The 14,864-nt window shown below is 41.6% G+C and overlaps 1 protein-coding gene across 1 annotated transcript; it reads left to right on the top strand.

Moving 5' to 3' along the window:
- Positions 1-7,647: 7,647 nt before the first annotated feature.
- LOC139469691 (aplysianin-A-like) lies at positions 7,648-14,472 on the top strand. The gene is made up of 6 exons (XM_071251935.1): positions 7,648-7,705; positions 7,966-8,371; positions 10,593-10,697; positions 12,260-12,487; positions 12,853-12,967; positions 13,795-14,472. The coding sequence occupies exons 1-6, from the start codon at positions 7,648-7,650 to the stop codon at positions 14,470-14,472; spliced, it is 1,590 nt and encodes a 529-aa protein (XP_071108036.1).
- The last annotated feature ends 392 nt before the right edge of the window (positions 14,473-14,864 follow it).

Here is a 14,864-nt window from a genome sequence, read left to right on the forward strand (position 1 = left end):
GTGTGTTCAATATCGTGTAGAAGTATACCTTTTATATCTTCATTATTACGAATCATGATACCGAGAATTTCAGCTACGAAAAGAAACAAATAGGGGGAAATTGGGTCACCCTGTCTACAACCTCTTTCATTCATGAAAAATTTAGAGAGGTAGCCATTTTGGACAATACAAGAAGAGGCATTAGATATGAGTATATGTATCCATTTGATCATATTTGGCCCAAAGCCAAATTTTTCCAGAACGAGGAAAATAAAATCTTTATTCACGGTGTCGAACGCTTTCTCAAAATCAGTGAGTATCAACGTACCTTTTTTGTCAAGTCTCTTAGTTTCAAATATGATATCGTAAAGTAATCTAGTATTTTCACTTAAACATCTCCCAGGGATAAATCCTGATTGATTGCAATGAATTAATTTGTTTAAAGATTGCTTGATTCTATTAGTAATACAAGAGCTTAAAATCTTATATACAGCATTTAATAAAGTAATGGGACGCCAATTTTTTAATCTTTTTCTATCTTTATTTGCTTTTGGAATGCAAGTAATCAGGCCCCAGTTCATAGTAGAAGTCAAAGAGTTAGAGTGGTAAGCGTGATTAAAGTATCTCCATATCCAGACTCTTAAATCTTTCCAGAAAAATTTAAAGAAGTCAATTGGGAAGCCATCAAGACCTGGGCTCTTATTATTTTTCATTGCAAGTGTAGCTTTACCAATTTCGTTTAAGGATAACGGCTGTTCAAAGGCTTGTTGCATATCAATCTCTAGTTTTGGAATTGGAATATTGTTTAACATCAGGCTTGGGTCAATATCTACCGAACTATTTTTTTGGTACAAGTTTCTATAAAATGATTCTTGTTCTTTAATGATGAGTGTTGTATCATTCAGTTCCTCACCTTCACTATTAATCAAAGATGGATATGATATTATTTGTAAAAATTCTATTTTCAAGACGACAAAAGTATTTAGTTGGTTTCTCTCCCTCCTCATACCATTGTAATCTCTTATGAAAAGCATTTATCTTGCTTTCTTCTTCTTTAATTTTTTCATACTCCTTTTTTGATTCAGATAATTTATTTAAAGCTTCTTCAGAAATATTTTGAAAATCCTCTCTAATTTTGTTTTCATATTGGTTTATTTCTTTTTCTAAATCGCCCAATTTCTTTCCTCTTTTCTTTTTCAAATATGAGGAAAAAGAAATTGTTTTACCTCGCAAATTCATTAAAAAGGTTTCCAAGAATAGGGAATCAGGTATATTCAGTTTTAAATCCAAATCATCAAAAGGAGCAGAATGGTCTGATCTATAAGATGGATGCACATATTGTTGTTTTGTTTCATCTAAAACAGTCGTGACCATATCCACATATTGTTTATTTCTTAAAAGGGAAGTGTTAAATTTAAAATATCCACGGCCCCTATTATTTATCAGAGAATCATATAGGCATAAAGAAATAGCCGAATGGTCAGATTTATAACCTGGGAGAATGTCAGCAGCAGAGGATAGGTTTAAAATATCTTCACTAACCAGAAAAAAGTCTAGCCTAGCTTGCTGTCTGGGTTTATGTTTCCACCATGTAAGTTTTCTAACAGCTGCATTCTGTTCACGCCAAACATCATATAGGTTAAACTGAGATAAATAGTCTAGAACCGTTTTCCTAGCATTTGGGTTGTTAATATTTTTAGAGTTTTCCAGATCTAGAGATTGATCAAGAATGAGGTTCCAATCCCCACAAATTATAATCGCTTCATTATCAAGTCCATCAATGGCATTAAAGATATCATGATAAAATTTTGGGTGATCAGAATTAGGCCCATATAAAGTAGCTAAGGTCAATCTTATTCCTTTAATGGTTATATCAGCAATTATAAAATTTCCACCATCATCTATCATAACCTTATGAATAGACATTTCAATGGAATTAAAGAGAATAGCCACCCCGCGGGCATTAGACTTGAAGGGAGCGAAAATACACTCAAGGCCCCAGTCATTCCTAAAAATGTTCACTTGATTTTTATCTATATGAATATCTTGAAGGCAGATGACATCAAAATTTCGTTTGCGCCAAATATTAAAAACCTCTTTTCTTTTTAGCTTATCAGCTAAGCCTCTGCAGTTTGCAGATAGCAAGGATAGTTTAGATTGTATAGACATTGCATATTAGAGTTATAGTTTTGACAACAGAATATACAAGGGATACATATCTTGTCTGTGCAATGACTGATTTCTTTGGTTTTATATGAAAATAAAAGAAAAGGAAAGAATAAAAACAAAGAAAGACCGATGTTTGCTGCTCAAGGGTTTTGGAAATTCCTATATTTCCCCGCATAGTTTGGTAACAAGGCCATAATATTATTGATTTATATCAGTAAGTGAACATATGAGGTCATATAAGCATTCATGTAAATCGCATCTCAGTTGCCGACATACAAAGAAAACTAAAGTAACTTACACTCATATGGGTTAATCCATGAATAGTCCAGCTGATAAACACAGGCGTAATAGAAGATAATACACAAACACTAGAGGGTATTTTCACACTAGTGTGCGCACAGCGTTTTGAACACAATAGCAAGCATTTAGATAATGTCCACAGAGATGCTGTGAGTAAAAAAAAATAAAAAAAGGAAGCGTGATAAAATCCTCAAGTGTTTTTCCAAATATCCAATAGAAATATAGAAACCCATATAGATCCTATGAGGGAAAAAAAAGGAAGCATCATAAAATCCTCAAGTGTCCTCTGAGGGGAAAAAGGAAGCGTCATAGAATCCTCAAGTGTTTTCTGTATATCCAGTCAGGATATGGAGACCAAAATCAAAAAGTTAGTCCTAGACTATTTGGATATTGATGAATAAATAGTTGTCTATAACTTGTATACACCGTACTTACACGTAGGGAGATACAACGCATTCATGTAAATAGCATCTCAATTGCCGACATAAAAAGAAACTAAAGTGACTTACACTCCTATGGGTTAATCCATGAATAATCCAGCTGATAGACACAGGTGTAATAGAATATAATACACAAACACTAGAGGGTATAAGCCACCCCCAATTCGCACGGTTTCAGTCACGACTCTTCAGTTGTCATGGTATTTGATCAATATCTTATCAATATAACTATATTGTTGTACATGGTATGCATTGGAAATATTGTCTTTGTTTTCCAAATATGATAATCGATGCTCATGATGTCCATCACCGGATTGTCTGGACGATTTTTTTACAGATCGCCGTCATATAGCTGGAATAATGCGAGTGCGGTATTAAACATTAATATAAACAAACCAAGCATTTTATGAATCTGCCTACGTTAAATTACTTACAGGTTGAGAGTCCTCTATAAATTTTACTCACGTTGAATCAACAAATGTTGAAACTTGTTGCATACGAAGCTGAAAAGATCATCCCTCCTAAACTGTGATGGTGGGGGATATGTTTTCAAGATGTTGCAATATTATCGACACATTTAATGCCAACACAAGACGTGTTGTATGTAATGTTGTATGTATCGAACGCTTCATAGTGTGATATAGCTATGGATACTGACAAACTGTATTGACACGCAGAACCCAGCTGTCGCCATCATGCATATACATAACACCGAGACTGGCTCTACATATCACTCCCTGACTGTTTTCTACCGTCAGTATATTTGCTTCGTGGAGGCAAGTGGTGCTCCTCGAACAATCGACATGATTAGTTTAAGGTAGGTATATCCGCCGCATGTATTCACTCTCTGGTTGTAGGGCTCAGTCAGTTGCGGGATGGCTGAATTTAACCACAGCTCTTGGTGATGTTGAGGTGCAGATTCCGGGGTAGAATAGGTCTTCAGCAACCCATTCTTGCCGTAAAAGGCGACTAACGGGATCGGGTGGTCAGGCTCACTGACTTGGTTCATGCATGTCATCATATCCCAATTGCGTGGATCCATGTTCATGATATCAATCACTGGATTGTCTGGTCCAGACGTGATTATTTACAGACCGCCGTCATGTGGCTGGAATATTGCTGAGTGCAGTGTTAAACAACAAACAAAACAAAAAAGCTTGTCGTGAGTGTGTGTGTGTGTGTGTGTGTGTGTGAGTACGTGAAAGCATGTGTGGGGGATGGGGGGGGGGGGGATGAGGGTGTAAACGTATGCATGTGTGTGTGTGTGTGTGTGTGTGTGTGTGTGTGTGTGTGTGTGTGTGTGTGTGTGTGTGTGTGTGTGTGTGTGTGTGTGTGTGTGTGTGTGTGTGTGTGTGTGTGTGTGTGTGTGAGAGTGTTTCGGTGTGAGCGTGTGTGTTTGAGATTGTATGTGTGAGTGTGTGTGTGAGAGAGAGTGTTTTATGATTGTGTGTGTTTGTGATTGTGTATGTGTGGTGTGTGTGAGAGCGTGTGTATGTGTGTGGGTTTGTGATTTTGTGTTTGAGTGTGCATGTTTGTAAATGTTCGTGTTTATGTGTGTGTGATTTACAAAATGGTTGGACAATTTGCAAACAGCCGAGAGTCTAATTGATTCTGATAGTGTATACAGACGAAGACATTGCAGGACACTGGCACTGTAGCAACAATACACTTGAAACTATGGCCAGAATACTTTCTCGGAACGTCACCTCACATCAGACAGTTATGCGTAGCTGGTCTCCATCCCCCCTCACACAGCTGCACGTGGAGGCCTCGTGGCGCAGCCTTTGGATGATTTATCGATACTTGGGTCATGGTTTTATGTGTATTAAGTGTTAATTAAGCACAGCTGGCGTGTGCAAGAATAACTAGGGATTTTGTAGTACACTGGGCGGCAAAAGAAAAAATCTGTCGAGTTCCATGATCGATAAAAAAATAACAAGAAGAGGTTTTGTTGTGAACTATAATATGATCTAGGGAGGGAGGGAGGGTAACAAATGATTGATCAACCGCAGTTTGAATGAAATTGTGTAAACAATGGTGGGGTAAGAGATTTCATTTTCAAAAGTTGTCTGAAATGTCACCAAAAAATTGTCAGACACACTACAAGTTCATTGTCGACACAGTTGCCTTCAATAGCGTGTATGACCTCCAACTGCCTCAATGCATGCTGTGATACGCCGCCTCATCGATGACGTCAGTCTTCAGATGACGTGCACTGGAATCCGTTGCCACTCGTCTCTCAGGGTCTGCTGCAATTCTTGTATGTTGACGGGTAGGCTGATGGCGTGCTCTAATCTGTCTGTGAAGATGGTCCCACACATGTTCAATAGGATTCATATCGGGTGAGTGGGCAGGCCAGGGCAAAACGTCAACGTTCTGCTGGTTTGGAAAGTTCCGAGTCAGTCTTGCAGTATGGGGCATGGCATTGTCGTGTTGAAACAATGTCCCCTGCTGTTGGTTTTGTAAGAACGGAAGCACAACTGGCTGCAACACTTGGTCTCTGTACTGCACAGCGTTCAAATTTCCCTGTATAATCACCAAATCAGTCTTCTGATCTCCACTAATACCGCCCCACACCATGACACCTCCCGCGCCGAATGGATGGACCTCTCGAATACACGCCGGAGCCAAACGTTCCCTTCTGCGTCGATAAACTCGTTCTCTGCCGTCATTTCGAAACAAGTTAAACCGACTTTCATCAGTAAACAGCACTCGACGCCAATTTCTCACTTGCCACCGTCGAACCTGCCTCGCGTCTCAGGCGAGCAGTCAGTACCATTCCTCGGAAAGGACGATACGCTCGGATTCCAGCAGCACGAAGTCGTCGTAGTACTGTACGTTGGCTAATGGGATGCCCAACGCTGTTGCTGTCGTCGCCGTCGCCGTTACGAATCTGTTTCGCAGGTGAATGAGCCGTATCTGACCGTCTTCCAGTGGTGTTGTCACTCGGGGTCGTCCGGTCCTGTGTCCTCCCTGTCTGCCTGTACCGTTGAATCAGCCTGGCTACTGTCAGTGGTGTACAACCAAACGTTCTGGCAATTTGGACCTGTGTTGCCCCCATTTCGGCCATACCGATGGCTCTCTCTCTCTCTCTCTCTCTCTGCTCCTGTGACAGTCGTGGCATATCTTTTGTGTCGCGTGTGGTTATACCCTTCAGACGAACGCATTCATACAGCTAACATGCAGGTGCAGTATATGCCATAGGCGGGAAACCTGTTCACCATTCCTTTAGTCACCGCACGAGCGCCGTCAAATGGTGGCGCGTTCGTATTCCCAATACCAACTTTCCACTAGTTATCGCTGTTTTTAGGAAAATTACAAATTGCCATCCTATACTTTCTTTTGCCGCTTAGTTTATAATGAACATGTAAAATAACAGAAATGAATTCGGTCTGAGGGACTGGCCTTTTGATGTTGTTGATTTTGTTTTGGTTTGTTTTGTTTTGGTTTGGTTTGGTTTGGTTTGTGTGTGTGTGTGTGTGTGTGTGTGTGTGTGTGTGTGTGTGTGTGTGTGTGTGTGTGTGTGTGTGTGTGTGTGTGTGTGTGTGTGTGTGTGTGTGTGTGTCGGTGTCGGTGTCGGTGTCGGTATGTGTGTGTGTGTGTGTGTGTGTGTATGCGTGCGTGCGTGCGTGCGTGCGTGCATTATGACTTTTGTTTTCGTGTATTTCAGGTAAACATTTGACTTGCCTTTCCTTGTTTTTGTGACAGGTGCTACTGGTGGGACAGGATACGCTAACATTTCGCGAAAACGCCTGTTGTCATCACGGTTTGATAGTAATCCATGCACACATGCTTATGATATAATCGTAATATCAAATGGCCGGTCCCTGTAACAATCGTCAAAACATTAATAGTAAACCGTACTTGACCTGACTGCTATTGTTCACCAGCTAAACTACTGCAACGTGTCCATGTGATGCCGCAAGCGATAACCGATGTCGTTAAATTTCATGTACAGCAATGTTGAGTGAATATGGTTTAACGCCGCTTTTAGCAATATTCCAGCAATACCATGGCGGGGAACACCCGAAATGGACTTCACACATTGTACCCATGTGAGGAATCGAAACCGGGTTTTCGGCGTGACGAGCGAACGCTTTTACCACAAGGCTACCCCACCGCCCCCGAAAGACAAGAGCGATATAAACGAGAATTGGTTAACCGCGGTTCTTATTTTCAGTGCCAAGCCGCGGAAATGCGAAAATACGAGGTTTTATGTGTTTAATGTTTCAAAATCAGGTTTTGAACGTTGGAATATGACAGCTATGTTGAGCTTTCCATCTTCCCATCTTTCAAAATAGTGAGATAGAAAGTAAGAAGTAAAATGCGATCCTGGCTTTACGAGCTTTCCATCTTTCATGATACAGTCAACTACGTTTATAACGAACACGCTTATAACGAACTCACCGATATAACGAACTTATTTCTTAGTCCCGGCCATTTGTTGTAAATATGCTGTATATATGCTTATACTGAACTACGGTTATTTCAAACTAAAATAAGAGGTCCCTTTGAGTTCGTTATAACCGTAGTTTACTGTGTATAAAGATGGAAATATAAATTGTCGAGTAATACACATACCGGCGATCTTATACGGATATAAAATTCGTATGTCTATAAAAAGTAAATAAGCGAAAAATTAAACAAAATATTTGTAACAGATATTATATTACCTGTTTTCCATAATCGTGTCTACCATATTGTTTTCAGCGCCATCTCATGAGGCGTTGCTGGAGCAGCGTATCGGGCGAGGACAGACATGATGCAAGGCATCCTTTGGGTCACCTTGGCGGTCACCGTAACCCTAGCAACAGCTTGTAAGTCACGTGACGAGCATACGGGTTAAATGAAATCTGTTTCAAATGTAAATGAAAACATCTTTCAAATGTAAATAGAACCTGCCCACTCATTTGATATGTACATCGATGTTCACCTTAGTTGGTTGTCAGTCATGAACTGTGATGTCAATATCATAGGTGAACAGCTGTTGTGAACACAGAAAAAGTAGATATGTTACTGACGCTGTCCGATCCTACCGGATTCAGAATATATTTTTGTTTAAATTCTGTTCTTAAAGTTTCAGATCCCTCTGACGGCGACTGTCTCGACATCGCCGTGATCGGCGGCGGTATTGGGGGCGCCTACACCGGATGGAGACTAAGGGACAGAGGTCTCTCCATCTCCGTGTTCGAGTACTCGGACCGAGTCGGGGGGAGACTCTTCTCTGCCGAGCTGCCTGTCGCCCCGGGGACGTACCTCGATTTTGGGGGGATGAGGTTTAGGGCCAGTGTTCATACTACTTTAAACAGAACGGCAACAGAGATTGGACTGACCATCATCCCCTTCAAACAGGGATACGGTATCCCGGATGAGACGCTCTGGTACACCCGTGGCAAACGCATGCGCAATACTGACCTCGGAACAAGACGCGTGCCCTACAACCTTGACGAAGATGAACGAAAGGACCCGGACATATTGATTAGGTGAGTGAAACTAATATATCTATATGTACACCAGGCCCCCCTTCCTTGAAGCGAGCATAGCGCTAAGACGATCGTAACTCTCACACTTTAACATAGACTTACGACTTCTGTAACGCTACGATCGCTATGTGGAACGGGGCCCTAGAAAAACGCTAAGCACTAGGGCTGCAATGATACAGGAAGGTCACGATACGATACGCATCTTGATATTCTGGTCACGATACGATACGTATCTCGATACGCTATGATACAAAAACAAGACTTAAAGCATGTCAAGATTAAACCTTTCATGATTTTGGAACAGTCAACATTATTTTATAATAACAAGACTACTGAAGTTGTTAAGCTTAAAAGTGGAACTTTCTCTAACTTTCTTTCAAAACAATTCAAAGTTCAAACACCAGAAAATAATATTATTAATGTACTTCACCAGTTATACAACTTCAAAGAATTTGTATGCAATGGTCGAAGAAATTGTATCTGAAATTATTGTTTTATCAGGAATAATATATTCCAATATCGTGTTACTTTAGTTGCAGCTTTTACTCTATATGTATTTAAAATTATAAAAACCACAAGCGTAGCATTTTGGTACTGGTGATTGCTGTTGCAGGATATTTTTACGTATGGAACAATTTGACCAGTCACCGTAGGGACTTCCCCACGACAGGTATTTCGATTGCGAATATGTTATGTTGAAATATATTAGCTAAATTACCACAAATATGACTTTTAACGAGTCAAAGTATGTCATTTTTAATATATGTATCCATTCTTTAGCAACTAAAGATCGTTTCAATGCGTCAAAAGCGGTTATCTGACCGTGGTTGCTGTATCTCTTCACACACGATTTCACCTAACTTAATAAAAACAATATTAAATGAAAATTTGAATAAAATTAATAAAATATATTACAAACACATGTCCAGATATACAATGAACACGTTTTAATAACAAGATAGTATAATGATGGTATTGAATTGTGTACTTCAGTTCGGTTTTGCTGACTGGTATTTCCGGTGTTATGTGCTTGCGATGATCAGCTGATAATGTTTTTTTGAGATGGGGAAAAAACATCTGTTAGTGTAAAACCTGAGCTTATTAAAAATGTAATTACGTTTGGGGGAGCCATGCGTTACCGCGCGCTATAACCAAGTTAGCGGTTGATTGAAAGGCAGAATTTCGAGGAATAGCTGTACTTGAGATTTGCGTTCCGTATCGTGGCGCATCGATAAATGGGCCCACGTTTATCGTATATCGTACCGTGGGTCAAGTATCGCGATGCATCGGAATATCGGTGTATCGTTTAACCCTTGCTAAGCACCACGCCTTCTTTATTGTCATATTTCATGAAAATAAAAGCGATAAAAGATAGTTCCATAATCATAAAAATTCCTATTAAACACAACAACGTGTCTCCTGTGTTTCTTCAAAACATCCATATACAGGTTACAAATATCGTTTATCGTACAGATCTCGTATTTGTTAGTTATCAGGCTGAGCAAGGGAGATAGTTCTATTGATATACAACATTCTATTGACGTTTCCGTGTAGATACTAACACCGTTATCAAGCAAGTGATGTGTTTGTGTCTACACCGGAACGTCGCATTCAATGTAATAAAGAAGTTGTATATCAATAGAACTACATTTACCTCCCTTGGTCGGCATACCAACTTCTAAATGACATTAAGAGTGAGTGAGTGAGTATGGTTTTACGCCGCTTTTAGCAATATTCCAGCAATATCACGGCGGGGGACACCAGAAATGGGCTTCACACATTGTACCCATGTCGGGAATCGAACCCGGGTTTTCGGCGTGACGAGCGAACGCTTTAACCACTAGGCTACCCGACCGCCCCATGACATTAAGAAGTTATAGTTAATAGGTTGTTGATTCATGGGGTTGTGATCTGCTGATCGGGTGACTGCTCCGCTGTTTGAAGCCTATGTTCAGTCTAAGTCTATGGATCTTGTGCCCTGTGTGAACCTGAGACATATTTAGGTAATCATAAACTATACCCATATACAACGTACAATTTTAGTTACTGGATAATGAAAGTGGTGATTAAACGGCTACAAGACCGATTTACCGAGTCTAGTCAACATATTCGTCATAAATAAGAGTGAATGTTATTTTGACGTATAGCTCAGCTTTGGTGTTGATATTGCCAGACTTATTAATTGATAGACTTAACACGACATGCGTTCCTACATCCACAGGGAACTATTAAAAAACAACGTCAACATCAGCAGCAGCAGCTTCCTCGGCCTTGAAGAGCTGTACTCCTTGACGACCACGGACGGAACTCCTCTGTACAAGATGACGTATGTACCGTCCTGTCAGTTCCGATCGTGTTCCCCTCCGACCCATTCTCCTCGTTCCTGGCAATTTCGGAAATAGCGAAATGGGTGACTTGGGTTTAACGCCGCTTTTAACAGTATTCCAGTTGCATCACGGCGTGTCAGCTTGATGTGTAAGGAAAGCCCGTCTTAGACGTTTACCACTTTGATGAAACCCACGAGCACAGGTATGGCGCTGACAAACCTAGAAACATAATCGGGGCGAACTGGGCTTCGAACCCACAATCATAGGTTTCTGGCGTGCCCAAGGGACGCAACTCTGCACAGTGCATCACGGCGCCTTAGACGACTGGGCCACCCGTGCCCCCAATTTCGGAGATAACTTACTCACAGAGCCACTACTGTCCCGTTTTCGACATGCAGTCAAATTTAGTTCAGAGTTGTGCTTATTTTACTGAAAAGTCTTGTTAATGTGATCGGGCTGTGTAGTTCTATTATTTGTGCTTTGCATAATATGTTATGTTATAATATGATAATATGTATATTCATTTATTCATTTCCTATTTATTGCAGGTCTCGTGATATGTAGATTAGCATATGCATGTACAGTCAAGTCTGCCACACACTATACATGCAACTAAAGATAAGCTTGCGTCAAAGAACGTATTTGAAACCTAAAAAGGAAATATCACATCTTGGCATGGAATTATTTACAAAAACTGTTTAACGATTGGAGAATCGGAACGCCCAAGCAAACTGGTGTAGATCTTGGCGAGGGCACAGTAATTAAATGGCTTTTTCTTCGCGACACAATAATGTTTCGGGGCCTGCTTCAAGACATTCATATGTCACAAATGAGGAGCCAGATTCGATTGGTTCCAAAGACACATTTCTTCAGGGCGTGCAGTGTTAACACGTGTGTGTCAAATCTGAGACAAACATATGATTTTTACATATGTTTACACAAATCAGTTTGTGTAACAGATCAGACCGCAGGTTGTAACTTGCCAGTGCTCGTGAGTTTCACCAGAGTGGTGAAGGTCTAAGACTTGAGGGGGCACGGGTGGCCCAGTCGTCTATGGTGTCGCGATTCGCTGTGCAGAGTTGCGTCCCATGAGCACGCCAGAAACCTATGATTGTGGGTCCGAATCCCAGTTCGCCTCGATTATGTTTCTAGGTTTGTCAGCACAATACCCGTGCTTGTGGGTTTCGCCGAAGTGGTAAACGTCTGAGACCTGCATCACTTCGGGCTTTCCTCCCACATTAAGCTGACACGCCGTGATATAACTGGAATAATGTTAAAAGCGGCGATAAACCCAACTCACACACTCACTAAGACTTGAATCGCTTCAGACTTCCACCCCCATCAAATTGACACGCCATAATATAACAGAAATACAGCAACAGCGGCATTAAACCAAACCAAGTAAAACCTTCTGACACCTACCTCGCCTCCCGTTCCTTGTTTGGCCCTCTGGCTTTGTTGAGATGAAGGGTGTGTTCACATGCATGTATATATGTGTAGATGTTTGAAATACTGAGGTGTGTCGTCTCTTAATTAACAGAGCGTTCTTCTTTCATCACAGGATTGATAACTTCTACGGACGATATGCAAGCAGAGAAGCCTACAATTATGTGTTGGACACCAGTGGTTGGGCTGAAGCCGTGGGGCCACAGGGAGCCCTCAAAGTCCTCAAAGTCTACCTACCTCACTCCGGGGGCACGGGGCAATCTGAAGAATTCCAGACAATCGAGGGTGGAATGGGACGGGTTCCACAGACTCTTATGGAGAAATTCTTGAAAGCTAGCGCCAGGTGAGTTCGCCTTAGCTGTTTCATTCTTGGCGCGGAACGTATTTAATCAGTCGGCGTGTTAACAGATTATTTCTCTTATTTCAATTATGAAATTTAGGTTCTTTATGGCCACCGGAGATGCGCCATAGAGGCCTGGGGGGGGTGGGGGGTGGCCACATTATCAATACAATGTACAATCTAGTGGATATGGACGGTGAAAGAATTGACTGGTGTTCTGAGTTAGGGGTTTCCATGTCTAGAGGCATCCTCGTCCGAACCTGACTGTGACCATCAGAAATATGTAACTTTTCACGAGGATTTCGTCAAGCCGCCCAGATTTTGTTTTCTATATTATATACATTCATGCCCGTATCTTTCATCCCTAGTCACAAGCTCCACCTGAACCACCAGCTGATGAGGATGGAGAAGAGACAGACTGGAGGATACAACCTCAGATTCAGGAAGACTCAGACACTCGATGGTGTTACAACACCTGTACAGGTACCTTATCTTCTGCACTTTCAACTGTATTGACCACGCCCACCTGTGTGATATCCAGGACACACGTGTGACTGATTACACAGAACAGAAAGAACTTTCCCGTGGAGATTCTGGAGAAGAATAGATGAAGTTATGTTTAATGTTCTAGACAGTCACATACTAGTACTTATACAGCCAGTACGGCATGTGTGTGCGTGTGTGTGTGTGTGTGTGTGTGTGTGTGTGTGTGCGTGCGTGCGTGCGTGTGTGTGTGTGTGTGTGTGTGCGTGCGTGTGTGTGTGTGTGCGTGTGCGCGTGTGTATGTGTGCGTGCGTGTGCGTTCTTGTGTGCATGTTACATCTAGAAGATATCATCATAATAATAATTCACGCTTTGTGGTTAATTTGTGTTAGGATATGATCGTTTAGATGGGTAATTTATCCACGTGTCACAAATATGAGTTTCACCTATAAACTGACGGGCTAAAGAAAGTATACACTTGAAAATGGATTTGACCAAAGAAATTACAAACGTTAAAAAAATGTTCCTAGGCTGAAATAAGTCGCCTAAACACTGCACACTTAAGGTAAAACCACAACTCTGAGACACGGATGAAATACATTACCCTCGAATAACCATTTCTTGTATGTTTCATTTTTAAACACCATCAAACATGGATGTATACTTTCTTTTGCCACCCATGTCGCCAAGAGGGTGAACGTCTGAGACCTGCATCACTATGGACTTACACCCACATTAAACTGACACGCCGTGATGTAACTGGAATACTGTTTATAGTGGCGTTAAACCCAAACTCTCTCTCACATTATTTGTGTTCATGGTTTCAGGCTTCTACGAGTGACGTGACGATGTGTGCGAGGAACGTAGTGTTGGCTGCCCAGAAGGAATGTATACAAGAAATTGACTTCCCCGAGTTCAAGAACAACCCCGAGATTGTGAAGAATCTTGACTCTGTCCTTGGATTTCCAGCTGGTAGAATCTGGTGGAAGACCGGCAACCCTGACAACCCTGGCAACCCTGACATCACCCATAGCAAGAGTGACCTTCCCAACAGACAGACCTATGACTGGTCCACCGGCACCAACAACGTCTCCATCATCATGGCGTCCTACCACGACGGGGACTTCGCACACTACTGGCGAGAGCTGAGTCAGTTCGGGACACCCATCCCTGGCAGTCTCCCAGGAGTGAATGCCGTCACCGACGTCGTCAAGAAGAGAGTTGAGAAGTACCTGAGCGCCATCTACAACGTCAGCCAAGCTGACATCCCCGAGGTTGTTGGGGGCGGAATGATGTTGTGGGACAAGTATCCGTTCTCTGCTGCATGGAGCTACTTCAAGCCCGGGTTTGATGAGCGACAAGTCCGTGATGTAGTCTACAAACCGTCCCCGTCTGACCACGTGTACATCGTCAGCAACTCCTGGGCTGCAGATGATATGCAAGGGTGGTCAGAAGGATCACTGAGGGCTGTTGATGCTGTGATAGCAAAATATTTCAGTGGGTAGATGTGGCAGACACATGTTCTAACAAACTATCTTTGTTACGAATGTGGTTAACCAAAAATAACTTGCTATTGTAAACTGTGATATCATTGAGTATTTATGTGGTTTACGTTTTATCTCGGAGAAAGCCTGTTGAATATTAAAAGGTCAATACCAGAGAATAGCAAGTCTCGATTGTTCGCCGAAACAGATTTCACTGGGCGTAAAAAGGCAAAATAGCAGTGAAATGTATTTGAATGGATCGCTGAAAATCACTGACACCAGGTGTTCGCGGGAAAAAACACCTTTTTCATCATGGTCTTGCAAAATATACTTCCTATACATGTACTCATGTATGATAACAAAAGTCTGGCAAAGTGGTCATTTTGCACAATGAACCAAACTAGTCACAATAT

This window comes from Haliotis cracherodii, unplaced genomic scaffold (assembly GCF_022045235.1).
Source record: "Haliotis cracherodii isolate W230 unplaced genomic scaffold, xgHalCrac1.p SCAF_2, whole genome shotgun sequence".
In the NCBI taxonomy this organism is placed as follows: domain Eukaryota; kingdom Metazoa; phylum Mollusca; class Gastropoda; order Lepetellida; family Haliotidae; genus Haliotis; species Haliotis cracherodii.